At 56.8% G+C, this 12404-nt stretch overlaps 3 protein-coding genes across 5 annotated transcripts; all 3 read left to right on the forward strand.

The window, feature by feature from the left end:
- The first annotated feature begins 134 nt into the window (after nt 1-134).
- LCAT (lecithin-cholesterol acyltransferase) lies at nt 135-4061 on the forward strand. The gene is made up of 6 exons (XM_036441443.2): nt 135-359; nt 1071-1227; nt 1307-1422; nt 1525-1620; nt 1712-1936; nt 3465-4061. Exons 1-6 carry the CDS (start codon nt 206-208, stop codon nt 4037-4039), a joined length of 1323 nt encoding a protein of 440 aa, XP_036297336.1. The 5' UTR covers nt 135-205; the 3' UTR covers nt 4040-4061.
- A 1356-nt stretch (nt 4062-5417) lies between these two features.
- Nucleotides 5418-8084, forward strand: PSMB10 (proteasome 20S subunit beta 10). Of its 3 annotated transcripts, none has more exons than XR_006741870.1 (8): nt 5431-5706; nt 5964-6051; nt 6145-6242; nt 6372-6512; nt 6748-6863; nt 6968-7026; nt 7581-7797; nt 7910-8084. XR_006741870.1 is itself a non-coding variant. In XM_036440531.2 (8 exons), exons 1-8 carry the CDS (start codon nt 5651-5653, stop codon nt 8019-8021), a joined length of 822 nt encoding a protein of 273 aa, XP_036296424.1. In that variant the 5' UTR covers nt 5508-5650; the 3' UTR covers nt 8022-8084. The 3 variants fall into 3 exon arrangements, 2 of the variants coding, with proteins under 2 accessions (XP_036296425.1, XP_036296424.1); XM_036440531.2 differs by having other exon boundaries at nt 5508-5706; nt 7646-7797; XM_036440532.2 differs by lacking the exon at nt 7581-7797 and having other exon boundaries at nt 5418-5706.
- A 2204-nt stretch (nt 8085-10288) lies between these two features.
- CTRL (chymotrypsin like) lies at nt 10289-12343 on the forward strand. The gene is made up of 7 exons (XM_036440533.2): nt 10289-10448; nt 11004-11107; nt 11199-11276; nt 11397-11480; nt 11642-11819; nt 11910-12046; nt 12131-12343. The coding sequence occupies exons 1-7, from the start codon at nt 10397-10399 to the stop codon at nt 12290-12292; spliced, it is 795 nt and encodes a 264-aa protein (XP_036296426.1). The 5' UTR covers nt 10289-10396; the 3' UTR covers nt 12293-12343.
- Nucleotides 12344-12404: the final 61 nt, after the last annotated feature.

Raw genomic sequence — 12404 nt, forward strand, 5'->3', positions numbered from 1 at the left:
TTCCCCTGGCGCCAAGGGAAAAAGGCGGAACTAAACCCAGGCCCAGAGCCTGCTCCAGCTCCAAGGCTGTGCCCCTTTCCCCACAACCTCTGGCCACAGCCATTGGCTAGAATGTCCCTCCCACTGGCCCCAGGGCCCCTCCCACCACCACTCCAGATAAGGCCAGCCCAGCACTGCTTCCTGGGCAATAGGCATTAGGGCTGGAATGGGGCCGCCCGGTTCCCCATGGCAGTGGGTGCTGCTGCTGCTGGGGCTGCTATTCCCCCCTGCCGCCTCCTTCTGGCTCCTCAATGTGCTGTTCCCCCCGCAAACCACGCCCAAGGCTGAGCTCAGTAACCACACACGGCCCATCATCCTCGGTAAGCCCCCACCAGGCCCCTAATGCACCAGACCAGACCTTGGGGAGCCTGGGCCTCAGCCCCAGGTGGTCAACCCTGCCAAGGCCCTTCTGCCCTTGCATTAGCCCTGATACCTGCCTCTTGTTTGGAGGGACCAAGGCTTGACCTGCAGAGTAGCCTACCCCTTCCCCTCACCACACTGTTCCTGTCTCTAAGTGGTCTACCTCAGTTGGGTGGAGTGGGGGGTGGTGTGTGTGCCTAAGGGCTTGGCCAGGGCATTAGCCGTGGTCAGTTGTGGCCACTGGATCTTGGGCCAAGCCTCACTGCTCCTTCCTCAGCCCTCATCCCAGGAAGGACAAGATGCTCAGCTCAGGAGAGCAGGAAAGGCCCTCAAGGCCTGTCCCCTAGCCTCAGGCCCAGCCCCCACATCCCATACCTATCTGTTCTCACCTTGGACTTCGGCAGTAATGGAAAGCCAGGCTAGGTGTTTGCTTTGTGAGGGCAGAGGTCAGTGGCCCTGGCCTCTGCCCCTTTCCTGCCTAAGGGGAGCCTGGCCTTTGCACTGCTGGGGGGACAGGTGGAAGAATTACAGAGGACTGTGTCCTTGGTCCCTGGGAGCTGAGGGTGTGGGAAGTGAAGGCTGGTCACGGCAGTGGTGGAGGGTGGGTGTTAGGCTGGGATGGGAATCACGGGGAAATCCGAGGAGCCCAGAGTGAAGGCTAGTGCCCGCAGTGCCTGGCTGCATGGGGAATCAACTGGAAGCCAAGCTGGATAAACCAGATGTGGTGAACTGGATGTGCTACCGCAAAACGGAGGACTTCTTCACCATCTGGCTGGATATCACTATGTTCCTACCCCTTGGAGTAGACTGCTGGATCGATAACACCAGGTACGGGCCACCCTCTCCGCCCCAGCTCCCTCACCCTGCCTCGTGGTCGCTGACCTGCTGACTCTCCCCTTGTCTGCAGGGTCGTCTACAACCGCAGCTCAGGGAGCGTGTCCAATGCCCCCGGTGTAGAGATCCGTGTCCCTGGCTTTGGCAAGACCTACTCTGTTGAGTACCTGGACAAAAACAAGCTGGCAGGTGTGTGTATACTGGGGAACAGGGAGGGGCTCCAGGCTGCGGTGGGCCTGGAGGAGCCATGGCCAGCGCCCTGATGCTGCTGCCCCCCACACACACACACAGGTTACATGAACACCCTGGTGCAGAACCTGGTCAACAACGGCTACGTGCGGGACGAGACGGTGCGGGCTGCGCCCTACGACTGGCGGCTGGAGCCCAGTGAGTGTCTCTGCAGGTGATGGGCTCGTGGCAGGGCAGGTGGCCCCTGACCCCCACTGCCCTGACCCAATTCACCCCCCTCTCTCCACAGGCCACCAGGAGAAGTACCACCAGAAGCTCTCTGGGCTGGTGGAAGAGATGTATGCCACTTATGGAAAGCCTGTCTTCCTCATTGGGCACAGCCTTGGCTGCCTGCAACTGCTCTACTTCTTGCTGCGCCAACCCCAGGCTTGGAAGGATCGCTTCATTGATGGCTTCATCACTCTCGGGGCTCCCTGGGGTGGCTCCATCAAGCCCTTGCTGGTCTTGGCCTCGGGTAAGATCCCCTGCACCCTTGTGGTAGGATTGAGGGATGGAATAAAGCTGACCAGGGGCCTGTGCTCACAGTGCCAGGTTGGGGGTGTTGTCCACCACCCATGGGGCATCGCCCTTGTCACTGAGCCCCTCAAGATCCTGGCCTGGACCATTAGAGTGGCTCCTGCCAGAATCTGTCTTAGTGATGAAAAAGTGAAAGTTTAACAGAAAATGAACCGAAGCAATCTGGCTCACTATCCCAGGTTTGTTCCTGTCGTCTCAGGTCCTACCCACCCAGCTTTCAGCTGCCTCTGCTTCCAGGAGCTCCTTTGCCCAGGGATATGCCCTACTGAAGACTGATTTGCCAAAGCCAGGGCCAGACCCTAGGAGCCCCCCCTGCCCTTCCCTGAGGAGTCGCATAGCTACCACCTGTTGTACACCCACTGTCTGCTGGGCCTAGCCAAACTCGGTCTTCCTATAGGGGAAAGAAGGAAAACCCTCTTCAGACTACATTAGTTAGTGTCAAATACAGACACGGTCTCGTTTCACCCTTCCTGACCCCTGTGCCCCATAGACTACGGGGCCAACAGATACTTGACTGAGAGAACTGCTAGTATTATCCGCCCCCCTTTGACATATACACATCTATCCTTAGAAAAACGCACCATCCTCCTTTGAGGCCCTACAGCTCTGCCTCACAGCAGTATCCAGGCTTATTTAACTAGGGGCCCAGTGCACAAATTCATACACCTTGAAAGGAACAGTGAGCTGTGAGGTTGTGGTAGGCACAGGGGTGGATTCTCAGCCCACTATTAGCTGCTCCCACTTCAGCCCCTGGTCCTAGTCTGCCTCCAGCCCCTCTCCTGCCACTGTTCTTCCCATGCACTGACAGTGTTGGCCCTGCTCGTACCCACTGATGGCAGTCACCCCTCAGGAGCAGGGAGAGGTAGAGAAGCTCTCAGGGGCGATCGGGGCCGGCCCTGGCGCCTGCAGCAGGTGTGAGTGCCAGACAGGACTGTGGCACGTGGGAACAAAGAATTTTAAGTGACCACCAGAGGCTCACCCCAATATCAGCGACTGGCACCCCGCCTTGGTCTGGTGCCCCCATTCATCTGCTTCACCATCCTGCCACAACCGATGCCCACCATGTTCCATGTGTGCCCTCTGGTAGTTGGCGCACATCATAGTGACCGGTTGTTCCATCTATTTGCATATTAGCCTTTTATTATATGGGACTAGGGGTCCAGCATGCAAAATCCTTTGACACCCAGACCCAGAGTCAAGACCCACCGGCACCACAGGACGTGGCATCAGGTCACCTCCTGGTGACTGGTCTTTGGTCATTACGACCACTGGGTTTTTATTATATAGATAAGCACACGTTAAGTACCTACTGAATGCTGCTACACTTGCTCTAGTCTGGCTTGGAGTCAGTGTTTGGATTAGGCTGGAACAAAAATGAGAATCCAACTGACCTTGAGCTGGACAGCAAGTTGTAGGCCAGGCCCAGCCAGGTCTGACTCCCTGCCTACCTTGCTCCATGTCCACAGGTGACAACCAGGGCATCCCGCTCATGTCCAGCATCAGGCTGAAAGAGAAGCAGCGCATTACAACAACGTCCCCCTGGATGTTTCCCGCCCAGCGGGTCTGGCCTGAGGACCATGTGTTCATTTCCACACCCGCCTTCAACTACACGGGCCGTGATTTCCGGCGCTTCTTTGAAGACCTGAACTTTGAGGACGGCTGGTACATGTGGCTACAGTCACGTGACCTGCTGGCAGGACTCCCAGCACCTGGTGTGGAAGTATATTGTCTGTATGGCGTGGGTCTGCCCACGCCCCACACCTACATCTTTGACCACGGCTTCCCCTACACAGATCCCATTGACATGCTCCATGAGGATGGCGATGACACTGTGGCCACACGCAGCAGTGAGCTCTGTGCCCAATGGAAGGGACTCCAGCCACAGCCTGTGCACCTGATGCCTCTGAACGGGACAGACCACCTCAACATGGTCTTCAGCAATCAGACACTAGAGCACATCAATGCCATCCTGTTGGGTACCTACCGACATAGCACCTCTGAACCCACAGCTGCCAGCCCAGGGCCCCTGCCCCCTCAATAAAGATCATCCTTTGCTGCTATAAGCCTTGACAGTTTGTTGTGGGTTGACGGGGAGATGAGGGTTCACCCTTCAGGATTCATTATCAGCAGTTTCAGGCCTGGTGCCTTGTGGAGAACAGGGCAAGAGGAGCTTTGCTAAAACCTAGAATTGAAGTAGGTAACCTGAGATGTACAGCTTGCCACTCTCCTGCTTGAGCTCTTACGGCAGTCTGTCTCTGTGCCTGCTTCTGCTCTGGGCATGGGGACAGGTCAGCTGCACACACAGGTGTGGGATGGGGGCACATGGAGTCAAGGTTTTAGGATGGATAAGATCTGAGCTATCCCAACTTTCAAAAGGGCAGACAATTGGGGGGAGGGGGGGAAGGACACATATGTAATAAATTTAAAAAAAAAAAAAAAAAAGGCAGACAAGACCCCACCTCTAGACAGGAACTTTTCGTACAGGTGGGTGACAAGTACAAGAGATTAGAATCTGGGGGAGTGACAGCCACTAATCAGATCATTTAGCTAATGAAGATTTAATTATTAATGGAGGCAAGTAGTCTGAGAAGGGTAACAGGGGCCACTGTGAAGACTTGGGTTTGAGCCTAAGAGCAGTGTGCACTTGCTTTAACTAGGGAGAGTGTACCAGATTTCTCCTATGCAGGGTAGAGCTGCAGGGGAAGGTGGACCAGAAAGTATGGGGAAGCCAGAGTAGTAGCCAGGAGACGGGATGCCAGCTGAGACTAAGGCAGTAGTTAGATGAAAGATGTGGATAGACAAAGGGTCATCTGGGAGGTGAAATAAGACTTGGCCGTGGGTAGGGCCTCAGCATGCCTCCAAGCCACTAGATTAGGGGTGTCAAACTCAATCAGAGAAGGGGCCAAAATCTAAAATCCAGCCTAAATCGCGGGCCGAATGGTTTACTGAACAGTCATAAACTGTCATTGTGATGGAAACGCAGCGGAGTGCAGTGATGACAGCGCGGTGTGGGCCACATTGCAAGGCCTGGCGGGACGGATTTGGCCCGCGGGCCTTGTGTTTGACACATGTGCACTAGATGGACAACTACCAGGCCCCTGTTGAGAGAGGAAAGATAGCACCTGAGATAGGGAAGATGAAAGGACCAGCATGGTTGAGCCTCCATGCTGAGGTGTCCGGGTAGGAAACAAAGGGACAGAAGACAAACAAGGCGAAGGAATGAAAGGCATACGTTGGGTAAAGGAGGGTAACTAAGGACAATAGGCCATGATTGATGCTGTTGGGAGGCCTGTAATAAGGCAGAGTCCTTGAAGTTACCAGAGGCAGAAGTAGGAGCTCAGACTGAGAGGAGGAAGAGGAGCTGAACAATGGCCAGAAGGAAAGGATTTGTCCCTTTGTTCAGAGGACCTAGGAGCAGCTGGGAGAGCCAGGCAAGGTACATCATCCTCTTCACTAACTGTTTGGGACCAGATGTGAAAGTGAAAGAGAAGTAAAACAAGCCTGCGTCCTCTAAGTTGAGGTGAAAGAGAAAGCAGGAAGCGTCAGACTTGGAGCCCTGCAGAGAACAGGCCTCTGCGTTTCTTGCCCCTGTTGGTCCCACTCCTTTAACCATCGACCACCCAAGTCCCGGGACTGCCCTGGCCATCCGAGGATGCTGCAAACAGAGCTAGAACCCCGAGGGGGCTTCTCCTTCGAGAACTGCCAGAGGTGAGGTGGGGGTGGCTGATCCGGAGCTGCCTGTGCTTCCCATAAGGTCGTCTGAGCGTGGGAGCCCCGAGGGCCCCATATTCCTGGTGGCGAAGGGTACGAGGGGTGGGAGCACGTGAGAGGTAGATGGAAAGTGGTGGGCTTCTTGGGTTCCCAGGCTTACTCCGGGAGGTGAGGGAACCGGGACGGAGTTGGGGGGGGGATGTGAAGGGGACCCCAGAAAAGCCGAAACATGGCCTACTCTCTTCCATTTCCAGAAACGCAGCCTTGGAACGCGCCCTCCCGGAACTCCGGGTCCCTCACGCCCGCAAGACCGGGACCACCATCGCGGGCCTTGTGTTCCGAGTGAGCGTGGGGCTGGGGCTGGGGCTGGGAGGCTCAGAGAGGCGGGCGGGGTGCGGCCGGCATCGAGCCCACAGCCTGCTCCCCCCTCCCCAGGACGGGGTCATCCTGGGCGCGGACACCCGGGCCACTAACGATTCGGTCGTGGCGGACAAGAACTGCGAGAAGATCCACTACATCGCGCCCAAAATCTAGTGAGAATCCCCGGCCCCCATTCCACCACCCAAGAACCGCCCCCTCGTTCCCACCCCCGGTCCCGTCCCCCCAGTTTCCTCCCCTGCATCCTCTAGCCCCGCCCACACCGACCCTCCCTTCGCCCTCAGCTGCTGCGGGGCCGGAGTAGCCGCGGACGCCGAGATGACCACGCGGATGGCGGCGTCCAACATGGAGCTACACGCGCTGTCCACGGGCCGCGAGCCCCGCGTGGCCACAGTCACCCGCGTCCTGCGTCAGACGCTCTTCCGGTGCGGGGTTGGAGCGGCTGCGGGATGGACAGGGCTGAGGAGGCGGGGCGGAGCGGGGGCGGGGCTGCGAGGTCCCGGGACACCGGAAGTGGCCCGCGTGAGGCCTTGGGCAAGGGGAGGAGCGCCGTCATCCGGGGCCCCGCCCTGTCGCCGGAAGGGGCGGGCTAGAGCCAGGAGGAGGGGGTGGGGCCGGGATCTCCGTGCCGGCGGATAACCACGCCCACTCCGCGCTCAGGTACCGGGGCCACGTCGGTGCTTCGCTGGTCGTGGGCGGCGTGGACGTGACAGGACCACAGCTCTACAGCGTGCACCCCCACGGCTCCTACAGCCGCCTGCCTTTCACGGCGCTGGGTGAGCGGTTCTGCCGGGTCCCCACGAGCCCCGCCCCTGGGACCCCGGCTTCACGGCCGCTTACCTTAGATGCCCCTTACCTTAGATGCCCCTTCTGCCTGCAGGCTCCGGCCAGGACGCGGCCCTGGCGGTGCTGGAGGACCGGTTCCAGCCGAACATGACGGTGAGCGACACCTGACCCCCACTCCGTGGTCATTGGCGGGAAGTACACCCGGGAGCCGGGAGAGCGCAGAGGGACCCCTGGCCTGGGCTAGAGGTCAGGGTCAGGGAAGACTGAGGGGGCCAGTGGAGTGAGGGCGGAGGAGTGCTATTTTCCAACAGACCGCCGTCGGTGCCAAAGTTTTAGACTGCCGAGAGAGGTCAGAGTTCAGAGAGGACTGGGGCCGAGGGAGGAAATGGCAGGTGGGGTCTGGAATCTGTGTTTTGATTGGGGTGGGATGGAAGTGGATGAAGTAAGACCCAGAAAGAGAAAGATCCGGTGGGTTGGGGTCGTCCAAGACCACGTTGGTTGGGTGGATAGGCCACTGGAATCAGAGCCAGGAAAGTTTGTGAAGATGGGGACAGTGGGCAGTGGGAACAGGAGGGGCGTCTCTGTGGAGAGAGAGGAAGCAGACCAGGGAAGGGGAGTTTGGAGTGGAGATGGGGCACGGGGAGAGAGGAGTTTGGGTGTGAGCAAAATGACAAGCAGTCTGGGTTTTAAGATTAACAAAACCCCCAGGCTGTAGCCTGAGGGTGACACCAGAAGAGTCCATCAGACTTCACACACACACATATCCCCACAGCTGGAGGCTGCGCAGGGGCTGCTGGTGGAAGCCATCACTGCAGGAATCCTGGGTGACCTGGGCTCTGGGGGCAGCGTTGATGCATGTGTGATCACGGAGACCGGCGCCAAGATGCTGCGAACACTGAGCTCACCCACAAAGCCCATGGAGAGGTGGGAGCAAGAGGGTGTGGGAGGATGGGCTGTGGCAGGGAAGGTTAGGGGCTGCAAGGGGACAGGCCACATAATGGGCCCATATTGAGAGGCCGTTTTTCCTCCATCCCAGGCCCACCCAGTACCGCTTTGCCCCTGGGACCACAGCTGTCCTGTCCGAGACAGTGAAGCCACTGCCCCTACAGCTGGTGGAAGAAACCGTGCAGACCATGGAAGTGGAGTGAAGTCAGCGGAAGCTTAGAGCTTGGAACAGCAGAGAATAAACGCGGAAAATGCAGACACCTGAACAGATGGCTGTGTTGTTCTTGAGCAGAGGGTACTAGCAGCTAGCAGGATCTGAGGCTAGGCTAAGGTATCCCTGCAGGGGCCACTCCCTCAGACTGCTCCAGTGTCTGGTCACTGGACCTCAGCTCTGACAAGCATTGAAAACTCAAGGTGGAGCATTAGCTGGTTTGATTCAGTGAATGGTAGGGCCTGTGGACTGAAGGGTCCTGGGTTCAAGTCTGGTCAAGGGCACAATCCCAGTAGGGGGTGTGCAGGAGGCAGCCAATCATTGATTCTCTCTCATCGATATTTCTCTCTCCCCCCCCCTCCCTTCCTCTCTGGGGAAAAAAAAAAACAAAAAACTCAAGGTGGAAAGCCCCACCCTGACTCCACACCATAGAAGTCCGCCTGCCAATCCTACATCTGGTTCTTACCCTGTAGTTCACTGGGGATTGTTGTAAAACCCAAAAGTCCCCAGGTACTGCCCCCACATAGAACCTTTGCCTGGCTCATTGGTAGCCCAGGACAAAGCCTACATCTCTCAGTCAAGCCCCCTTCCCCATCGGATGCCACTGAGGGCTAAAGTGCTGATAGAGGCCCTAGTTGGCTCAGTGGATAGAGCACTGGCCTATGGACTGAGGGGTTGCAGGCTCCATCCTCAGGAGGTGGCATGCAGGAAGTGGCCAATCAATCCCTGATTCCAACAGAGCAGTCGTCACCCCGTCAGACTTTTAGTTGTGAAACCCCTCCAGTAACCAGGCACATCTGAGGTGCTAACATAAAGTTGGGTTGTAAGTAGGGGGAATGACTCCCAAGTTTTCTGGTTGACAGGGGTTACAGTGCTCTTGTGGGGACATATGACCCAACACATTTATCCAACAAGTCTTTGCAGAGCAGCCACTTTGCTAGGCCCAGGGTCTGAGTGCTGGTAGCAGCATCCTGCCCTCAGAACAGCTGAGCTCCATTGGAGCTTTGCAAAATGCCCTACCTCTGGGGAGGGTCTACTGTAGGCTGGACATCTATGGACCCCTGATTGTGCTCCCCCCTTCCCAACATTTTATTATGAATATTTTAAAACATAAAACTTGAAGAATTGTACACTAACAATATATACCCACTACAGACTTTACAATTAATATTGTTACATCTGCTTTACCATGTATCTATTCATCCATCCCCATGTTTAACCATTAACTCACTTTTTGAAACTATGCTCTTGAATTAGTTGAAACCCTCACACCCCCTAGGAAACCCACTGCAGCTTTGCACATAGGGGCCTCTCCTCTCTCTTGGGTCAAGCTGGACAACAAACAGGCTGTAGACACCAGGGCTTGCCCACGTGATCCCCAAGGCATGGAGATTGTCAGAGACTCAAAGACTGTTACCCTTCTACCAGTGTCCTCTGTACAGGGTTGGGTAGTCACCAAGGGTGCACACCTTGCCCTCCTTTGCTCCAGCCCCTTCCCAGGCATCATCATTAAGAGTGTGGTCTTCAGCCCTAGCAAGTTTGGTGCAGAGGATGGAGCACTGGCCTGCAGGCTGAAGGGTCCTGAGTTAGATTCCAGTGAAGGGTATGTACCTCTGTTGCAGACTCCCAGCCCTGGTCAGGGGCGTGCAGGAGGCAGCCAATTGATGTCTCTCTCACATAGGTGTTTCTGTCTTTCCCTCTCCATTCCACTCACTCAAAAAAAAAAAAAAAAAAATCATGGAAAAAACATCCAAAGGTGAAGGTTAAAAAAAAAAAAAAGTGGTCTTCAGAGCCAGACATGAAGGTTTGGATCCAAACACACCATGTGCTGGTGGGAGAGTCGCCATCTGTGTAAGCAACTGATTCCTGTTTTAAATGAGGAATGATTCACAACTTGCTAGAACCCCTGTCCTGGCCACGTGACCCCGGCTCTCTGCTGGTACAGCTGGACATTCCCTCCACCCGTCAGGAACACTCCGGGGTGCTGAGCAGGCTTCTCCGAGTCTGGTGCCTGTGATAAGCCTGGGGAACTTCCCTAACCCAGGCCACCAGGTGGTCACCATAGACCTAATTTAACCATAAGTCCTTAGGACCTAGTGCTCAGCACTTGGAATGGGAAGTGGTTCAGATAGTCAATCAGAGGCCAGGTTTTAGGGGATTGAGGGGGTATGAAACCCACATCTGGGCTCCTTCTGATAAGTCCAGGCTTGGATTGAGGACCTTGGCCCAGAGAGACCTTATTTTGGAATAGAGCGTGGGACAGGGCTGTGCCCCATACAGCTGGCCTGGCCTCATGCCTGGGACTTCAGCCCAAGGACGAGGAGATCCATAAAGCCAGGCTACCACCTCAGCCTCACGCCTGCCACAATGCTGCTGCTCAGTCTGACCCTTACTCTGACCCTGCTCGGCTCCTCATGGGGTGAGTAGGCCTGGACCATCCCCGGGTCCCAGCACCAGCACAGGCTTCCTGCCCAGGGGGCCAGGCTGGCTGGAAGGGAAGCAGGTGGACAGAGTGGGTAAAGGAAAAAGGACATGCCAAGATCATGAGGAAGCAAGAGATGGACAGGGGTTCAGTCCAGACCCAGGAGCTAGAGAAGGCTTAGGAAGCTGAGAAGTGAAGTTTGGATTGTAGTTGAGGAAGAGGCTCTGGCTGCATGGAGCATGGAGTGGGTAGAGGCCAGGATATTATCCTAGGGGTCAGGAAGAGAAGTGGCTGGGCTGGAGGGTGGGGATGGGATTGGGAAATGGTGGGGAATAGGTTGGAGAAATGGAGAGTGGACAGCAGTTGGGGACTGGTTGGTAGGAATGACTGAAAATGTGCAGGGGCCCAGAAGGAGCTCGGGGTGAAAAGGGATAGTGATGAGCCCTCTGGATTTGGACTCCTCTGGGGTGCAGAGCTGAGGGTATCTGGAAGGAGGATGGGGAGAGGTGGGCTGGGGTGTGGGAAGCAGGTCCTCATCAACCCAATCGCCAGGCTGTGGCGTTCCTGCCATCAGACCGGCACTGAGCTTCAACCAGAGAATTGTCAACGGGGAGGATGCAGTGCCAGGCTCCTGGCCCTGGCAGGTGTCCCTGCAGGTATATGCACCCTGGGGGTGGAACAGGATCCCAGGTGCTTCATGTCTAAGCAAAACCTGAGTTCCCCTTCCACTTCTGATCCTGACCCCAGGACAAGAACGGCTTCCACTTCTGCGGTGGTTCCCTCATCAGCCCGTCCTGGGTGGTCACTGCTGCCCACTGCAATGTCGTGTGAGTGCTCCCACTCCACACACCCCGCCCCAGCCCACCTCTCCCCACTTCCTTCCTCTAGATGCCCCTCTCTTATTGCTCTGCCCTCCCTGTAGCTGCCTAACCCCACTCTCACTGCAGCCCTGGCCGTCATGTCGTCGTCCTGGGCGAGTACGACCGGTCATCCAACTCTGAGCCTTTGCAAGTTATGTCCATCTCGCGGGTGAGTCCCCGGCTTGCAGACCTGGGAAGGAAGAGTGAGCAGTACAGGTGGGCTCTGGGGATGAAGAATTCCGGGTCTGCCCTGGCCTAGCCCCCTCAGCACCCATCAACTCTGGGGGCCTGTGTTCACCCCATCCTACATGGCCCTTCCTGGCTCCACAGGCCATCACACATCCATACTGGAACCCCACCACCTTCAACAATGACCTGACACTACTGAAGCTTGCCTCGCCAGCACGATACACATCACGCATCTCACCAGTTTGCCTGGCTTCCCCAAATGAGGTGTTGCCTTCAGGCATCACGTGTGTTACCACTGGCTGGGGCCGCCTCAGTGGCATCGGTAAGGAACTTGGGCCAAAGATCTGGGTGAGAGAGCTGGAGTGGGGACAAGCCACTTAAGGCCTAACCACCGCGTCGCCCCCCCCCCCAGGCAATAATACCCCAGCACGCCTGCAGCAGGTGGCCTTGCCCCTGGTCACTGTGAGACAGTGCCAGCAGTACTGGGGCTCCCGTATCACCGACTCCATGATCTGTGCAGGTGGCTCAGGGGCCTCCTCGTGCCAGGTGAGCATTAGCACTGTCCTGTCCTCTCTGCTGTCCTTTGCCCCCCTTCTTCCTATGCAGACTTCTCCCCTCTCCTTCCCTCAGGGTGACTCTGGAGGCCCTCTTGTCTGCCAGAAGGGGAACACATGGGTGCTCACAGGCATTGTCTCCTGGGGCACCAGCAACTGCAATGTGCGCGCACCTGCCATGTATACACGGGTGAGCAAGTTCAGCACCTGGATCAACCAGGTCACAGCCCAAAACTGAGCCTACCCACAGGCCACTTCCCTCTTAATCCAATAAAGACCCCAGACTTTGTGCTCTCGTGTTATCTCGTCTGTCCTCCTGGCTACGGGGGCGTGGGGGGGGGGGTTGTCTA

Source organism: Pipistrellus kuhlii, unplaced genomic scaffold, assembly GCF_014108245.1.
Source record: "Pipistrellus kuhlii isolate mPipKuh1 unplaced genomic scaffold, mPipKuh1.p scaffold_m20_p_17, whole genome shotgun sequence".
Taxonomy (NCBI): Eukaryota; Metazoa; Chordata; class Mammalia; order Chiroptera; family Vespertilionidae; genus Pipistrellus; species Pipistrellus kuhlii.